This window comes from Hyperolius riggenbachi, chromosome 1 (genome assembly GCF_040937935.1).
Source record: "Hyperolius riggenbachi isolate aHypRig1 chromosome 1, aHypRig1.pri, whole genome shotgun sequence".
Taxonomy (NCBI): Eukaryota; Metazoa; Chordata; class Amphibia; order Anura; family Hyperoliidae; genus Hyperolius; species Hyperolius riggenbachi.
This window is the reverse complement of record NC_090646.1, coordinates 180711419-180731446: the sequence shown is the minus strand read 5'-3', so window position 1 is coordinate 180731446 and position 20028 is coordinate 180711419. Positions and strand designations below refer to the sequence as shown.

Sequence of the window (20028 nt, the reverse complement as noted above, 5' to 3'; positions counted from 1 at the left end):
TACACCTACAGTGGGCTGCTGTGTACTGCCCTTCTGCTGTCTGTCTGTGTTTCCCACTGCCAGGGTACACAGATTTACCTTCTGCTGCCACTCTGCCACCAGCTATTACGTCAAACAATAGCTATATCTGTCTGTGTAATTTGTTGTAAAAACAAAACAAATAAACCATAAAAAAAAAAAAAGGTTTAATTTTTCTGAGGTGCCCGGGTTGAAAACTGTGTTGTCCCAGTTGTGTATTGGACACGATGTGGGCTGCACGACCGCTGTCTGGGACCTCCTGCTGTGTTTATTTACAGCCCTGGTATCACCGCTAGGTACCAGGGCTATTATGTCACGCTGCCTGCCTCATTGACTGCCTGCTGCCACACACTCATCCTCCTCCTCCTGCTGCTGAATTTACCTCCTGCTGTCTGTGTGTTTCCACTGCCAGGGAGCACATACAATGGCGCTTCCAACATGCGTGCGCCACCAGCTATTTGTTACGCTCAAAAATAGCTGCATTTCTTTAAAAAAACCAAAAAATTATATATACTTTTTATTAATACTGTGTGATATTATTTTTAGAGGTGTCCGGGTTGAAAACTGTGTTGTCCCAGTTGTGTATTGGACATGATGTGGGCTTCATGACCGCTGTCTGGAACCTCATGCTGTGTATTTACGGCCTGGTACCACCGCTAAGTACCACAGCCTATTATGTCTCGTCTCGCTGCCTGCCTCATTGACTGCCTGCTGCCACACAATCATCCTCTTCCTCCTGCTGCTGAATTTACCTCCTGCTGTCTGTGTGTTTCCACTGCCAGGGAGCACATACAATGGCGCTTCCAACATGCGTGCGCAACCAGCTATTTATTACGCTCAAAAATAGCTGCATTTCTTTAAAAAAATATATAAAAGAGAAATAAGTGAAGAAGAAGAAGACGATATAGAAAAAGAAGGAGAAGATGAAGAAGAAGAAGGAGAAGAAGATGAACAAGAAGATGAAGAAGATGAAGAAGAAGAAGATGAAGAAGATGAAGAAGATGAAGAAGATGAAGAAGATGACGAAGAAGAAGAAGAAGATGAAGAAGAATAATAAGATGAAGAAGATGAAGAAGATGAAGAAGAAGAAGATGAAGAAGATGAAGAAGAAGAAGATGATGAAGAAGAAGATGAAGAAGAAGATGATGATGAAGAAGATGAAGAAGAAGAAGAAGAAGACGATATAGAAGAAGAAGAAGAAGATATAGAAGAAGATATAGAAGAAGAAGATATAGAAGAAGAAGATATAGAAGAAGAAGAAGAAGAAGAAGATATAGAAGATAAAGAAGAAGAAGAAGTATATACAGTACTGAACAACATTTTGGACACAACTTCTCTTTCCACCTTTTTTTTTTTTAAAGGAACATCCCCACATAATCACTTGCTGTTGTTACTTGGAAAAAAAGATGTTTCTTGCATCATTCACCCTCAAAACAAGTGTTGGAAGCTATTTAAGGCCAATTCGAATAGTCAGCTCGAATAATGAGCTCGAATACCGACTCGAATAGTGAGCTCGAAGTCCGAGGTCGAATCGAATAGTAAAAAATATTCGACTCGAATATTCGACCGAATTTGAATAATTTACTATTCGAATTCGACCAAACTCGAATTATAAAAAGGGGTATCCGAGCATCACTACCTGCAGATGGCCACAATTATAAAATGGTGATCATCAGCTTAAATCATGGCTATTCTATGAGTGTTTGCCAGATTGCTGTAATCGCAACTGGTGTTGATAATTACTGACAATAAAACACCAATTGTCACTTTTATAAACTGGCCTTACTTGTCAGCCTTATTGACAATTTATTCACTGTTAGCCATTTTAAAAGTAAATAACACTAATTGAGTTTTGTTTTGCCAATGGTCCCTGAGAGTTTAAAATATGATGGGAGTGTAGTGTGATATGTGGGAATGTGAGGCTGTGTGAGGTGCAGCATAAGGTATGTACGGCAGGGCCGGAATGACTGTAAGGCACTGTAAGCTCGTGCCTACAGGCGCTTGATGATGGAAAGGCGGCTCACTCTCCTCCTCGAGTGCCTCCCTCCTTCCCTATGCAGAGTCTTATTTGGAGCATAAATGAGAGGTCACTCACCCAGCCCTTGACTTACCACTGATGAGATCTCCCTTCAGTAAGGCTCACCTCTAGCTACTTAGTATTAGGTAGCCAGAGGGACACTCAGCATTAGGCTGAGGCTTAGCTCGGGGACACCTGTGTCTACCTACACAGGCGGGGGAACAAATGGACAAGTGACAGCTGGGCCAGCCAGCACACTTGCTGTGTGGTGTGGCGGAGGTTTGTAGGTTCGTGCGGGGCGAAGTGTAGGGTGCCGAACATCTGTGTCTGCAGTCAGGTCCATAAAGACATTGACACAATTCTAACAGTTGGCTTTATACATAACCACAATGGATTTGAATTGAAACAAACAAAATGTGCTTTAACTACAGACTGTCAGCTTTAATTTGAGGGTATTTACATCCAAATCAGGTGAACTGTGTAGGAATTGCAATAGGTTGAATATGTGCCTCCCACTTGTTAAGGAAGCAGAAGTAATAGGACAATTGGTCCCAACAACTAGGCCTGTTCTAGTTGTTTTTCTTTGTGTTTTTATTTCAATTTAAATCTTTGTGGAAATGGGTAAGGGGTACCCTATACTCATTTCACCTGGAGAGGGGGCAGGCATCTGGGCTCAAGCTGCGGAGCTCCACACAGTCTGGGCTCTGCAATCTGGCTATCCAAGCTTGCATGGGTGACAAGGGGTAACAGAGGCTCGGGTGGGCTGACCGCACACCTTTTTTTTTTTAAGTGTAACTTTTCAATGGCCAAACCACAGTTACAATTGCCAGCAATCCTTATACTGCAATATTACGGCTGTATAGGGATCCCTGGCCAAAGCGCAGCCAGTTCCACCGAGTTTCAAGGTGGTTATTCTTTTTTGGATGTGTGGTAATTATCACTGCAACTATCGCAAATCTATTCGATGAATGGAGTTTCTTATCAAAACTTTATAGAAATGTAGCATAGTGTTGGGATATAAGTCAGTTAGTCTTAAAGGAAATAACTGACAATAAGGTAAAGAAGAATGAACTGCCAATCTGTCAGCCAATCAGCAGGTTCCTTTATAAATAGGCCCCTATATTCTACCCACATTGAAATAGGATGGAATGATTTGGATGAAGCAATACAAATTCTCCAATATAACTTTCACAGCTGGTCTAACCTAGAGCATTACTTTAGTTTCTTTACTACTACTTTGTTGTTTTGCCTCTATTCACATGTTAAAAGTAGTAAGTGAAGCAAGGCTAGTGACTCAGTTCCTCTATTCCAGATACACTTACGCAGCAAGCATGTGACCAGCTCTACTACAAGTCAGGCAACAAAACAATTCATTGCGTGTAATTAACATTCCTTCCCTTCTAGAAAACCAATGTGCTAGTAATTAAATATTAAATAAACAATGTGCTTTAAATCATCACAATAGAAAAAAAGTGTATTATTAAATCTTACTGGTCTGCAATTGTGCAATATAAAGTCAAATGTAACAATTATTTCTGGGTGGATTTATGTGGAAAGGAATCTCTAACTTCAGAAGTTCATATTTGTATTATTTGTATTAGGAAGGAATACTAGACCAACTGTGTTATATATAAATAGAATGGTGCAATAGATTAATTAATATGCCCTATTCCTAAAATAGTAACACAAACAGAAAAGGCAGAGTAAATAAATGGGACTTTACCACACTTTGAATAAACTATAGTGTTATTGTAATGATCCGCTCAGCTGCGCAGGCAGGCAGCTTTTTGACCACTGTTCAGGTCTGCATTCTGCAGGTCTCTGGAAGAGAGACCTTTTGTCAGTTTTGCAGCTTGCTGCTGCTGAGGAATTTGCATGCGTTGGTCATGCAAATTGCCTAGCCACATCCTTTGTAGGCTTGCTCTATATATACCATGTGATTCCACAGTACGTCGCTGGTCATAAGGGTTTGTCCTGTGAAACACTCCTGGAGTGTCAGCCTTGCTTATTGTTTGAAGATCCGCTTAGAGTAATTCCTGGGACTGCACTAGGCATCCTTGCTAGAGCAGTCAGGATTGTATTATTTGTATTGCCTGTTCTGTCTGTCTGTCGTGCTTGGATCACACTAGCCTCTAGCAGTAGCGGCTGTGGATCCTTCTGGTCTGCAACTCTCTTGCTATACTTGGATCGCACTTGCTCTGGCGGAAAGAGCAGTGGATCGTATCTCGCACTTATCCCTGTTTTTGTGTACCTGTCTTGTCTGCTACGAACGCTTGCTGGAGGCTCGGTGAGGTAACCGTTAAGCAAGCGCTCGTGTCCTCTGTTTCATGTTTGTCTGTCGGTGGTTAGTTAGGCGTGCTTGTCTCTGTTGTGCTTAACATGCAGAGACCGCTCAGAAAACACGTTCGCTGTTGCGAATGAGTGCGGTGTTCGTGTTTAGTTAGCGTTTGTTATTTTTTCTTATCTTCTCATTGTATGATTTGCTGTGCCTTTGCTACTCTCGTGCTCTGCCTTGCTGTAGCCTTGTGTCACCTCTGGCAATCGCCTCTCTCGCGATTGCGCTCCTACTTCATATTTGCTGTTGTGTATGCACTGTCGCGGGTTGGCGACTAGATTGGTGCACACACATACAATCTGTCCCTTTGCTCATTCTCGGTTTCCTCTGTTGTGTGTCCACCGTCGCAGGTTGGCGACTAGATTAGTGCACACACATATATTCCTCCTCTGTGCTTATTCTGTCTTGTGTCGCTGTTAGCAATCGCCATCTCTTGCGATTGCCTTCTCACCTGATCTTCATGGTTGTGTGTTCATCGTCGCAGGGTGGCGACTAGATTGCTGGTCACACATACCCTCTGTCGCTTTGCTCTCTCTCTTTCAGGGCTATCTTGCCCTGCGTTTCTTCCCTTCATACAAATCGTGTCTGGCGTCTGTGGCAGGGCAGAGGATCTGTTCCTCTGCACTCCACAGCTCCATCTGCCGACAGGAATTTCCCTCTACAGGTGCGTTGCACCTTTTGCTGGGTCCTCTCAAATTATACGCTTGTGGAGGATTTCCGCAGCGTCAGCGCACATCCTGTGCGCTGACCACGGAGAGAATTCCACAATCGTTACAGTTATACACAATTAAATGGGCAATCAAATGACTCTGTTGATATGGTGTATGTGGTTTTATTTGTTATTAAAGCACACCTGAACTGAGAAGGATATAGAGGCTGACCTACTTATTATCTTTTAAACAATGCAGATTGCCTGACTTTCCTGTTGATCATCTGCCTCTATACTCTTAGCCATAGACACTAAACCAGCATGAAGATTAGAGGTTTCTGACTGACTGGAGTCTGAGTAGATGAGTCATGAGCTTGTTTCATGTGTGTGATTCACACTACTGCAGCCAAAGAGATTGGCAGGACTGCCAGACAACTGGTATTGTTGAAACCTAAATAAATATGGCAGGCAGCCACCATAACCCTCTCACTTCAGGTGTACTTTAAATTATGTAGAGTAATGCCTTGATAATCTGGCTTTAGGCAGAATTTAAGTTTTCCTCCAATCCAGCTCATGTTAGGTTTATGATTATCAAACCAGTTCCTGAGGTGAGAAAAATCCCTAAGTTTCAGCTTGACTGAACTCCTTGTAGTGTCTCCTCAATAATGTTGAAGTACCGAGACTGGTAGGTGATTCTGCACAAGTTTCTGAGTGAACTGTATGAGGTTAAAGAGTACCAAAGGTTAAAAATGACAGAGCCTGTCTTGTCTAAATGAGGACGGATGAAGGGGCCGAAGGGTGGGGGGTGTTAAATACTTACCTGTCCTGATTTTTTTTAGTCCAGAGCCTCGCCTGAAATTTTGAAAATAATCTCCAGTGAGGGGGTGGAGCTATCACCTACCTGGAGGGTTTCTGAAAAGTAAATAAAGGCTAAAGCAGCTGGGAGATAAGGCTTCTAATGAGGTTTAAATGCTGGAAAGTTCATAGGGTCATTACTTCTCTTCTCTGTCAGCTTAACAAGGCAGAGTGTAGATTCTAAACAGCAACTGTGACAATCTGATGCAATTTTAAAAGTTAAGCAATTAAACGGAAAATAACAATAGGAGACTTATCTCTATGATACTACTGTTCTACTTATGATCTCTACAACATAATAACATACTTTTTGCTCAGAATTATTTTATTCTTAATGCATTTTAAGGAGAATAATTTTTTTTTTAAATGCATTATTTCTCAGTTTTCAGCCATTATAGTTTTAAAATGAAACATGCTAATGTGAATAAAACCCACACATTTTATTTGCCCATTTGTCACAGTTATTACAATATTTAAATTATGTCCCTAGTACAATGTATGGTGACAATATTTTATTTGGAAATAAAGATGTAATTTTTTTCAGTTTTGCGTTTTAAACTATACCACTAATTACAAGACCTTATTTGCAAATTTAACAGTATAATAGCCTCGTGAAATACATATGAAAAATTTGAGTCCCTAAGGTAACTATTATTGCTATTTTTTTATGTTTTTTTTTTTACAATGTTTTATTTTGGTAATGTGTGGGGGGTCGGGGGGAAAGGGCTTAATTGGGGATTTATTTATTTTTATTTAATTTAATGTATGTAGGAAGTATTTTAATTTTTTTGACCCCCACTTTATTCCTATGTACTGTGAACAGTGCACAGGAATAGTGATGTAGCAAGCATCAAATTTTCCAAAACAAATTTACCGCAAATTTTTGTGAAGCAGTTGTTCGCAGCGGACTCCATAGACTATAATGGTAGTTGAATGGTTGACGAATTTTAGCGGTTAACAGCAAAGCCCCCTTACATGCTAGAAACACCATATTTGCAGGGTACTTGGAGGAGGACAGTGGATACAAGAAGACATTTTTTCAAAAAGACATTATAGTTTTTTTTAAAAAAATCGATTTTAAAATTATTATTCATTATTAGGAGTGTGGGAAATGTTTCAGCTGCTACCTACTTTAGCGTTTAATAGCAAAGCCCCCGTAAGTGTTAGAAACAAAAAATTTGCAGGGTATGTTAAAGTGGACCCAAATTAAAAATACAAGATTTCAGAAATAAAATATATTTTCTAAATTATAATAATAAATAGCAGCCTTTTTTCAGCTGCATGATGACAAATATAAAATATTTTACATTTATTGGAGTAAACCCTCCCTTCCTTTCAAATTGCCGGGACAGAATCCGGCAAACTGGTGGAGTAGGTAGTGTCTGGCAATGGAGGAATTGCTAATGGCTGCCCCCAGTATAACCCTAGTTATGAAAAGAGAAGGGTGAAAAGCATGCACTGAAATGCTCATAGGTTTGAAGGAGTGTTTATTTATCCTTGTATGTGTCAGAGTGGTGCAACTAAATATGTTTAATTAAAAACAAATGTTTGGTTTGGATCTGCTTTTAAGTAGGGCAGTGGAAACAAGAGGAAAAACAAATTTCAAAAAGACCTTTTCGTTTTTGAGAAAATCGTAGCAAAGTTACTGTGGTAAAATGATAGATAATGTATTAACATGTATATAAATGTGTATATATACATATATATATATATATATATATATATATATATATATATATATATATATATATATATATACATACACACAGTGGGTTGCAAAAGTATTCAGCCCCCTTGAAGTTTTCCACATTTTGTCACATTACTGCCACAAACATGCATCAATTTTATTGGAATTCCACGTGACAGACCAATACAAAGTGGTGTACATGTGAGAAGTGGATCGAAAATCATACATCCTTCCAAACATTTTTTACAAATAAATAACTGCAAAGTGGTGTGTGCGTAATTATTCGGCCCCCTGAGTCAATACTTTGTAGAACCACCTTTTGCTGCAATTACAGCTGCCAGTCTTTTAGGGTATGTCCCTACCAGCTTTGCACATCTAGAGACTGAAATCCTTGCCCATTCTTCTTTGCAAAACAGCTCCAGCTCAGTCAGATTAGATGGACAGCGTTTGTGAACAGCAGGTTTCAGATCTTGCCACAGATTCTCGATTGGAGTTAGATCTGGACTTTGACTGGGCCATTCTAACACATAGATATGTTTTGTTTTAAACCATTCCATTGTTGCCCTGGCTTTATGTTTAGGGTCATTGTCCTGCTGGAAGGTTAACCTCCGCCCCAGTCTCAAGTCTTTTGCAGTCTCCAAGAGGTTTTCTTTCAAGTTTGCCCTGTATTTGGCTCTATCCATCTTCCCATTAACTCTGACCAGCTTCCCTGTCCCTGCTGAAGAGATGCACCCCCCGAGCATGATGCTGCCACCACCATATTTGACAGTGGGGATGGTGTGTTGAGAGTGATGTGCAGTGTTCGTTTTCTGCCACACATAGCGTTTTGCATTTTGGCCAAAAAGTTCCATTGTAGTCTCACCTGACCAGAGCACCTTCTTCCACATGGTTGCTGTGTCCCCCACATGGCTTGTGGCAAACTGCAAATGGGACTTCTTATACTTTCTGTTAACAATGCCTTTCTTCTTGCCACTCTTCCATAAAGGCCAACTTTGTACAGTGCATGACTAATAGTTGTCCTATGGACAGAGTCTCCCACCTGAGCTGTAGATCGCTGCAGCTCGTCCAGAGTCACCATGGGCCTCTTGACTGCATTTCTGATCAGCGCTCTCCTTGTTCGGCCTGTGAGTTTAGGTGGATGGCCTTGTCTTGGTAGGTTTACAGTTGTGCCATACTCCATCCATTTCTGAATGATCGCTTGAACAGTGCTCTGTGGGATGTTCAAGGCTTTGGAAATCATTTTGTAGCCTAAGCCTGCTTTAAATTTCTCAATAACTTGATCCCTGACCTGTCTGGTGTGTTCTTTGGACTTCACGGTGTTGTTGCTCCCAATATTCTCTTAGACAACCTCTGAGGCCATCACAGAGCAGCTGTATTTGTACTGACATTAGATTACACACAGGTGCACTCTATTTAGTCATTAGCACTCATCAGGCAATGTCTACAGGCAACTGACTGCACTCAGATCAAAGGGGGCCGAATAATTATGCACACACCACTTTGCAGTTATTTATTTGTAAAAAATGTTTGGAATCATGTATGATTTTCATTCCACTTCTCATGTGTACACCACTTTGTGTTGGTCTTTCATGTGGAATTCCAATAAAATTGATCCATGTTTGTGGCAGTAATATGACAAAATGTGGAAAACTTCAAGGGGCCGAATACTTTTGCAACCCACTGTATATACATGTTCAGCGTGTCACTTCAGGCTTTCACCATCATCTTTGGGACTTGGCCGGCCGGGAGTCGGGACCTGTCTGCCCGACTAAAGTCCATAAAACAGACAACCAATTTGTATTTATGGTGTACTAGTCGCATCAGCCGGCCACTTCATCCAGCCAGCCAGATCCCAAAGTTGCCAAACTTTTGGGTTTTGAAACACTCCCGTATCTGCACAAAAAATGATTCTGTTTTACTGTTCTGTCATTATTAGCAGTAGAATCAAACAGTCGGCCATAAAAGAATGATAACTGCAGTCTGTTTCAAAGTGCGTAGCCAAAAGTGTGCTTTGATATTGTTATCTCTTTGCGCGTAACTTCCAGACAGCAATATGTGCAGTGCCATTATATACAGGGATGAATGGCCGCAAAGCCCTCCTAATTGGCAGATGTAAGTTATATCACTGCAGTGTTATAAAACACATGAACATATTGTTAGAAGATGGCGCAGATTATTTTTAGGTTGACCGCCTAAGAGCCATGGAGGATTGCCATCATTGAAGTCGCCCAGTCTGCTGCAGACTTTAATTTGGGTCAATCTGCGCACACTAGTAGACTGTTATGGTTAATTCATACAGTGTTTTGCTATTACCATGGTGGACAGAAACAATAATGAAAGCAACATGTTGCATAAAACAATCATGACTTTAAAATAGCTATGCTTTGTATATTGTCTGGAAAACAAACCAATAACTGGGAGGATTCCTACAATATAAAATGATATGCAGTGACGTAAATGCATGGCATTAGTAGATGGATAAATAAGGGGGTACACATGTGTTTTGAATTGAATCCATAATTCTTTACAGATTGTTTTGAATAAGAATAGATCCTCTGATGGACTTTATTCATGTCTGTACCACAATTGATAGGAGTTAGTTCTCTAGTGACAGGGAAGGACAAGAACTAATGGGTAAGCTTCCCTATTGTGAAGTAAATGGCAATAAAATTCTTTTCTTTTAGCAAAGTGGAAATAAATTTAAAGTGGTAGCTTACTTATAACAAATATACAATATTAACCAGCTTGGTGGCATAATGGACAGCACTCTCGCCTTGCAGCATTGGACCCCTGGTTTGAATCCTAGCCAAGCCACTATCTGTATCAAGTTCAGATGTTCTCCCCGCGTCTGCTTGGGGTTCTGATGGACAATCTTGTTTCCTCCCACATTCCCAAAAATATACAGATAAGCTAATTGGCTTCACCTCTAATTATAATGGACTATGAGATTAGACTGTTAACTCCTCCGAGGGACAGCTATACTCTGTAAAGCACTGTGGAAGATGTAAGCACCATAGAAAAACGAAATAATAATAACTGAGCCCAGAAGTCACAATGGTAATATTATATAACATTGCTGTTTGTGGGGCTTCTCGGGGCAAAAATAAAACAATTCTGGCCATGTAGCACTTTATTTACAGTGTTGATGCTGATCTGCTGTTATGTCCGACTATAGCATGTCTGTGTAGATTAATTCTCTTTTGTAGTGTTTCGCCAATGTAATGTGTAGCTCACCCATAGGTGTAGCTGTGTTAAATGTGTCCTGCTCTTTTCCAACTCTGGTGACACCCACAACCTCCAGTGATACACATAAGCCAGCAGTATAATGCTAAGCAATTGTATTGGATCCAGAGAACCAGTAATAAAGATAACATTAACAATTTACCTTCTAGCAATATGTTCTAACAGATAGGTCATAGCATCTGAACTCACAGTTATGGGAATAATGGAATACCAACAGTTTCTTGCAAAGGAATGCAATAGAGAATGGCAACTCCAAAGTCTCTGGAAACGGTTTGGCCCAAAGAAGCACCAGAAAATCCAGAGATGTTAAATTCCCCCAAAAAATCACAGTAAATCATTAAGTGCACTTTAAATGACACATTTATAAACAGTCTGCTATGATCAAACTCTGATGAACATTTAAGCTAATTTCCCTAAACACTGGCCAATGTTAGTCTAATCAGCAGGCCGACAGTTGAAGCTCATATATAAAACAGTATTTGTAACCCACAAGGAGCTTCACTCAGGAGAGCAGCAGCAGGAAGATGACACAAGCTGGATTATTAGATATATATGAATGATCCTGTTCTGATAGGTCTAGACAACCCAGAGCAGATTGTTAGGCCAATATGACAGGTTTATTCTGTAGTCCTAACTACGGACTGTGTTGCATAAGACCCTGGGAGGACGTATTATGTGAAAGTTCCAATCCACAGAAAGTCACTCACTGAAAGCTGGCCTTGTAAATAGTTCCTTCAGATGAGGCAGGAGGAAACAGTCAGTGGTCTGTAAACACTCTTCTTCAGACAGGATGAAGTCACAGGACACTGTGGAGGAAGACTTTCATCTCACAGACAGCTCAGTTCTGTGTATGGAACACTTTGTAATCCCTCAGATCTCTCTGCAGACTCCTCTAGTTCTAGTTCCCTCTGCAACAGGCTCACTGCAGTTTCTAGCACATTCCCTGTTCTTTGAGCTAAGACTTTCACTCATTGGCTACAAATCTCCACAGTATAAAAACTGTTCTCCTATTGGTCACAGGCATTCTCCACCTAGATGTAGGAGGGAAAGTGCAAGCAGAGCAAACTATCAACTATTTCAGAGCTGAATTTCATAGAACTACAAATCCCAGCAATATTATTACACAGAATACAGTTTGCACAAGTACTGACTAGCCATGCTGGCAAGATGGCTACACTCATCTCATGCCATGCTGATTACACTGTATGAGAACCACCACACAAACAAATGCAAACCAGGAGCTTGAACAGCAGTAACACTAAAAACTTACACAATGGCTCAACTCTACTTATGGGATTATATCATTTATTTCAGGTCACATCATATTATAGAGCTATTGCACACTGCTCTTCTTTGTTGTGAATTGTGATATCATTTGCATTTTCCTGAAATAAATTGGATAATCCCATGAGATCAGTTGAGCTACTGTCTGTCTATCTCCCATTACTATAACCAATATGTAGCAATGAGATGCCTTTAATATAGCTTCAGACATCAACTAGAGGAACATCTCTTGGTGTTGAAGAAGTAGCTATACAGTTACAGTCTAAGATTACATTATGTGTTTACGATATGGACCGCAATGACATCATCACTGGATCTGCGTTATATCCACAACTTATCAAGTATCTCTGAAACATAAAGATGCAGAGTGAGACAGGGAAATGAGGCTTAAATGATGAAAATAAAATAATGATTTGGCTGAGCTCCTGGGCATCGATCCATTTGTTTTCTCATCTGCTCAGTCATATAATTAGACATTTAAATGTTAGAAATCACCTCTCCATGTGGAATGACTTGTCTTGGGCATTGTACGAAAGCCTGTGATTGGTTCATTATACCTCTGAAGGGGTGCTGTATCTTGAGATTACTTTAATTTATTGGCACACACATGCCGTCCGGAAATATTTACTAAATACATTGCTGTTTTTCCTTTTAGTATTTTTTTTCCATGTACTTTTCTTCCGTGTATTTATTTAATCGGATAGATCTGTTTATTTGTATCAACCTCTTTTCGGTGTTGCCTTTTTTTGCATACAGTTGTTTCCATAGTGCAGCTTTGTGTTATATGATAGTGCATTTAAAATAAACAAGACTGTCTAAATAGTATGAATACATGAAAGCAGAGAACGGATTGAAGCTGGGAAAACAAAACAACTTATTTAAGATGAAGACCAGTCATATTTTTCTAATGTAAATGTGCAGGAAAAAATCATACTGAGTTCTTGACTACAGCAACCAACTCAACTCTACACATGAGTTCAGTACTTAAGAAAAAGAATAAATACATAAATATCTATGTGTGTGGTATTAACCACATCAGCCATTTATGTGCTCTGTTTTTGCAAGCACTGCTTAGTGTTTGTAATCAGAAAGTTCAATGAAAAGGCTATTTTTATTTTTTGGTGCTGAAAACATAAGGTTGGGGGAATCCCGTTTTGGATTGTAAAATTGAGGGAGTGCCTTTGACAAGAACTCCAAGATAGTGCATATGCCAAAAACTGGTGTATGCACATTTACTAAGCAAAAGCAGGCTGCATGCATACACGGTGCATGGTGGTGATGGCTGTATGGGAATACACAGGAAATCAAGTCATCTGCAATGGTGCAGCGTTTACCTCTGTTATTTTATTTCATCACAAGTTTTTTCATGATGTCAGTTTGTTTTTGTTTTTTATTTTATTTTCAACCCTTAAATTAAGTGTAAATAACAGGTTAAAATTAAAAATCCTTACTTTCACTTATTCACCTGGTGGGGGTTTAATGACACCTTTATTAGGAGGGAGAACATGATAGTACCATAAGCCCTCCTCCCACCTCCGTTTTGTGGCTGGTAAAGAGGTGGGGAAATTCCAGTTGTCCACTACTAACAACAGGGGAGGGGGGGGGTTCCACCCCCTTCTCATAAGGTATATCCCAATTCTGCCCTGTGTTGAGAACTTGGCTATGGCTTAGATGTAGTGGCCACATGCACAGAGGCTTTTCCATCCTGAGTATCCATCATGCATTGCTGGATAAGTGGTAAGGAAGGGAGGGGGCACTGTGCTATTTCCTGTTGGTGACTCCAGCTATTTTTAGCACATACGATCACATAGTGATGAGCAGGGTACCAGTTAATACATTCCCAAACTGATATTATGAATTGCAGACATGGCTGGCAGGGTGCAAACGTGTTGCCTTTCTCTTATGTAATTGAAACTATTGTTCTTTAATTGAGGGTCACCATTGATTACAACGTATTGAAAATCAGGTCCATGGTCTTAATCATAGTGTAACTTTCATAATTCATTTTTTTTAAATCATCTATCCACTCCCGGCAGAGAACTGAGCTTCCTACAGCAAAGTATTTTATGGCTCATTCCGAATCAGCAGCCTGACTGGGTCCCACTGAAGAAAAACTGTCAGTTGCAAAACTGAATATTAACCCTTTCCAGCAGAGAAATAAGAAAATCAACACATATTTTTTGTGTACTATGCACTGTACATACACATGTCTATCTCATCATGTCACATGTCACTTTTGCTCATTACTGTTCTTTACATTGTTTTTTATGCAGGAACAAGATGTGAAGATGGTAAGTTATATCCAGACACAGTTACCTGCAGCTGAGTCCATAGTAAAGAGGGATGTTTTCTCTCCTGGTATGATCTCATAAAGCACTTCTCCAAATGTCCCTGCATCTTGGTCCACAGCTAAGACATTAAGAATCTCTGTGCCAGCTTGTGTATGGCTGCTGATGCTTGCCACATAATTTGTAGTCTCGAATACAGGGACATTGTCATTTATATCTTCTATTTCCACATGGACAAAAGCCTGAGTGCTTAATCCTCCCTGTTAGATGGAAATGAAAAAAGGAAGTCTAAGGTTAGAAAACTCTAGGCAAGCTAATTATATGTGAATCATACAGAAAGGTCAGCAAGTGCGGCAATTACAAGATGCACTGAATGCTTTACATTCGACAAAAAAAAAACAACAACATTCTGCAAATGGATAACCTGTAGATATGAAAAGAGCTCAAAAAAGAATTACCTTAACTTGATTGCTTTTGGACAAAATACATACTGGATTTATGTGTCTATACCAAGATATGTTTATCAGTAGAGAGATATGGATCGGGTTGATTCAAATAAAACAATCACTGTCATTGTTCTAACATTAAGGGCAGGTTATACTTGAACTCTTGAATAGCAAATTGCATGAACCACTTAACACTTTTTTTCAATATTGTTTATTTTTATTTTAACATCTTTTGTCCCTTTTTATAAAAAAAATTGAGCTATGATCGCTGTGATTGGCTCACAGTGATCACAGGGTCAGGAGCCAATGAAACGGTGAGAGTGATGGGATGGCACGGCAAATTGAAAGCTACACTCAAGGAGGTATAACAGGCTCTTCCGTGGGGGCACGTCAACGCCTTGGAAGAGTCTAGTAGGGAATAATTTGTGCCCATAATATTTTTGCTGAAACTAACGCCCTCCTTTGCTGTACCTGTTTTGAATGCAAGTTGTGTAATTTGCCAGTTTTCCGAGCTCTGCAGATCTATGCAGGTAGTTAATTCAGGTGCAGCCTCTGTCTGGAAGTGCTGCCAATGTCTCCTGCTATAACAGGCTATAAACAGGGCATAGATTTCAACTATCTGCATTCAGAAGTGGTTAACATGGTCTCCTCCCTAAGTCCCTGTTATTCCTTTGCTTACCATGCAGGATGACTACATGTACCAGAACAGCTGAGCAACAGCAACCTACGTGGTCCATAGAAAGGGGGGGGGGGCAAAGGGACTGTGCAAAAGGGAGGCAGAAAAGGGACAAAAAAGTACATACCTACCTCAGCAGGAAACCGTGGCTGCATTTGTCGATGTTACCTGGACATATGGTGGCTATAGCAGGCAGAATAGGAAGCCTTGGCATAAAGCATCTTTGAATCTGCTATCAGGGTTTACCATCGGTTCTTTGATCTGACCCATGGCAATCCTCTAGCAGTGTTCCCCAACCCTGTCCTCAAGGCCCACCAACAGTGCATGTTTTGTGGAAATCCACAGAGGTAGCTAATCGGCTTTGCTGAAACACTAATTACCTCACCTGTGAATGTTTGTGGTTTCCTGCAAAACATGTACTTTTGGTGGACCTAGAGGACAGGGTTGGGGAACTCTGCTTTACAGGAAGCCTCAAAAAATAAACCAATTCGTAGCCCCAACAGGAGTTTAAAGTTGCTTTACTAAATACAGAGGCTGTTATTGACGATCTCCTTCTGAATGTGTGAATTCCCTGGCTGTTATACTAACCTTCTAATCTCATAGCAAGACAAAGCCAGCAACCAAAGTGAAATTAACTAAGAACTACTCTGGACACTAGTTTAAGGTCTTTTAGGGAAGAAGTTCAGGATAGTAGCCAAGAAATAAGTATGTTAAAGGGATGCAAGCCAAGGGTGTCTACATAATTTCATTAAAGTATACCTGCTCTAAAGAAAATCAAAGTTAAAGCAGACTTAAACTCAGAATTTCCTCTCCACTCTAAAAGATAAGAAACAGCATAATAACATTTAAAGAAAAACATTTCTTTGTTACAGCTCATACAAATCCTGCAATAATTCTGCATTGTATCTACTTCCTGCTTTCATGGAGGCAGACACAGCTAAGTATTCAAGTTACAACTTGTGATTAAACACAGATGAGGGGGAATTAGACAGGCTAAACTCTCTAAAAACACACAGGGTGCATTTCTCTCTGTTTTCCTTCTGTCCTGTACAAAAGTTTGGGTCCACTTTAATACTCCTGCACAATAGTTGCCATGTTAGGTATAGTCATACATTGCTACATTATACCTTTAACATATTTGGATGGCTAGAGCTCTCAAAGTAGGAGTCTGCATAGCCCCCTGCTGATAGGATGATCAGGTACCAGGCATCACAATATAGGGGCGTGGCAGAATACTGTTTTGCATGCAACAAAGAAATGGCGATGATAAAAATAAGATTACCATGGTGCCCACTGACACATGAGATGTGGGGTAGCAGTTTATTTCTGCTGGCTCTCAAGTTTAATCTGTCATTTTACAAAAGTGCAGGCAGTCAATGTACTTTTTACATAATTTGGTTTAAAACTACAGTTCAACCATGATGCATTCAAACAATTTAATTATAAAAGAAAAAAAGACAAAAGAAAACCACAATCCTAACCCCTTTGGATACCACAGCTGATCCAGAGGAAGGCAAAAAATCCTTCAAAAGCATGGCCTATTTAGTTCAAAGGGCAAAAAAAATCCTTCTTCCACATGGTATTGGCAGTCAGATAAAATTCCTGCATAAATATAAAACTGTTTAATATTTGAAATGTATTTTTGAATTTGAAATGTATTTTTCATTTTTTAAGAAAACATCCAAATCCTTTGTTATGAAAATAAAATTAGTTTCAATTCATTGAAACTTGTTTATTGTAGCCATTGATGAATGTTGCCGTGCTTTGTTATCCAAGACCCATTAGGCTTTATAGGCGCAGAAACATGGCTGTGCCCTGCATTAAAATGTATTTGTATAACAAATCCAACACAAATAATGAAATAAGTATACAAATAATTCAGTTTGTAAACTGATAAACATTCCAAAAAGTTGTTGAAGGAGAGACTTTACTGAATTTAACTTGATAAATAGCTTATTTTTTACAGTATTATTTTATTAATCATTTAGCCATTGTTTGCCCACTGTAAAATCTTTCCTCAACCTTATTTAGATTCTTAAATGTATTACAGATGGTGGCATTTTTGTTGCTGATAAGGAGGTGCATCGTTGTGTATTTTTTTAAAGTAGAATAAACAAAGACAACACCTGGTTTCCCATAGTGCTCTGGAGCAAAGGCTGAGTGACATCATAGCTTAGGCTTAGGCGTTACATACCAATATACAACAATTTATATAGTATTTGTTTCTGATGCTAAAACCACAATACTTAACGAAAAATAAAGTATCCTGAATAACATTACATTCTACTATATATCATTACGGTTTCTCTTTACCTAACACTGAAAGTAGGAATAGTATTTTAAAAGCCAAGTAGGAGCACTATGTGGAAGAAGATGGGATAGATGCCTGCATCCACAATAATCTGACATGAGGCAACATTTGGACAAGAGTTCCTACATGAACCGAAAGGGGAAAAAAAGATTTACTTACCTGGGGCTTCTACCAGCCAGGGGCGTCGCTAGCCCTGTTTTAGGGGGGCACGTGCCCCCAATCTTTCCTGGGGTGCCACGGATCTCCGCCCGGCTGCCCCCTCTGTCAAGACAGCGGCTTCCTCCAGCCGCCGCGTCACTGACACTCGTCTCAGACCTCAGGATCAGGCGGCGAGCCGGCGACCAATCGTGCGGGCGCTAGGACCCAGCGCCCGCACTGATATGCGGAAGTGACATCACCTCCGCATATCGAGCGGGTGCGTCCAGCGCCCGCTCGTACATCTGGTCGGGTCGCTGCTGATCCTGAGGTCTGCTGAGAGGTAGGGGGGAGCAGCGGCGGCTAGAGGGGGGGCCTCCCTGTCACTCACTCACTCACTAAAGGGGCTCCCTGGCACGCACTTACTCCCTAAAGGGGCTCCCTGTCACTCACTCACTCCCTAAAGGGGCTCCCTGTCACTCATTCACTCCCTAAAGGGGCTCCCTGGCACGCACTCACTCCCTAAAGGGGCTCCCTGGCACGCACTCACTCCCTAAAGGGGCTCCCTGTCACTCACTCACTCCCTAAAGGGGCTCCCTGTCACTCACTCACTCCCTAAAGGGGCTCCCTGTCACTCACTCACTCCCTAAAGGGGCTCCCTGGCACGCACCCACTCCCTAAAGGGGCTCCCTGGCACGCACCCACTCCCTAAAGGGGCTCCCTGGCACGCACTCACTCCCTAAAGGGGCTCCCTGTCACTCACCCACTCCCTAAAGGGGCTCCCTGTCACTCACTCACTCCCTAAAGGGGCTCCCTGTCACTCACTCACTCCCTAAAGGGGCTCCCTGTCACTCACTCACTCCCTAAAGGGGCTCCCTGTCACTCACTCACTCCCTAAAGGGGCTCCCTGTCACTCACTCACTCCCTAAAGGGGCTCCCTGGCACGCACTCACTCCCTAAAGGGGCTCCCTGGCACGCACTCACTCCCTAAAGGGGCTCCCTGTCACTCACTCACTCCCTAAAGGGGCTCCCTGTCACTCACTCACTCCCTAAAGGGGCTCCCTGTCACTCACTCACTCCCTAAAGGGGCTCCCTGGCACGCACCCACTCCCTAAAGGGGCTCCCTGGCACGCACCCACTCCCTAAAGGGGCTCCCTGGCACGCACTCACTCCCTAAAGGGGCTCCCTGTCACTCACTCACTCCCTAAAGGGGCTCCCTGTCACTCACTCACTCCCTAAAGGGGCTCCCTGTCACTCACTCACTCCCTAAAGGGGCTCCCTGTCACTCACTCACTCCCTAAAGGGGCTCCCTGTCACTCACTCACTCCCTAAAGGGGCTTCCTGTCACTCACTCACTGCCTAAAGGGGCTCCCTGGCACTCACTCACTGCCTAAAGGGGCTTCCTGTCACTCACTCACTGCCTAAAGGGGCTCCCTGGCACTCACTCACTACCTAAAGGTGCTCCCTGTCACTCACTATCGGGGTCCCTGTCACTCACTACCTAACTGGAGGCGCCTGTCACTCACTAGCTAACCTGGGGGTCCCTGTCACTCACTACCTAACTTGGGGGGGCTACCATATTAAGGGGGCATTCTGCCTATTTATGTGAAATGCTGTCTATTTATGTGCCTCATGACTGCTGAATGTGTCTTGTTGGGAGCCTTATGATTTGTTGGGGGCCTCATGATTGCTGAATTTGTCTTGTTGGGGGCCTCATGATTTGTTGGGGGCCTCATGATTGCTGAATTTGTCTTGTTGGGGGCCTCATGATTGCTGAATTTGTCTTGTTGGGGGCCTCATGATTTGTTGGAGGCCTCATGATTGCTGAATTTGTCTTGTTGGGGGCCTCCTGATTTGTTGGGGGCCTCATGATTGCTGAATATGTCTTGTTGGGGGTCACATGATTGCTAACTGCGAGACTTTGGGAAAAGCTGAATCCTTATCATATGAGACAATAGCATTAAACCTACTTTTTTAGCGTTTTAAAACAGAAAATAAAACTGGGAGGTTCTAAAAAATTGAATACATTTTTCAGGAGTAGGATGGATGAAATTGTTTATCTTCACAGTTTATTTTCAACTTGG

The 20028-nt window shown here is 41.4% G+C and overlaps 1 protein-coding gene across 1 annotated transcript in view; it reads right to left on the bottom strand.

Moving 5' to 3' along the window:
- The window catches only part of DCHS2 (dachsous cadherin-related 2), a 343764-nt gene that overhangs the window by 75724 nt on the left and 248012 nt on the right, over positions 1-20028 (bottom strand). The window contains exon 3 of the mRNA XM_068277038.1: positions 14405-14636. Within this exon, the coding sequence (XP_068133139.1) occupies positions 14405-14636 (232 nt within the window). The remainder of the gene's footprint in view (positions 1-14404; positions 14637-20028) is intronic.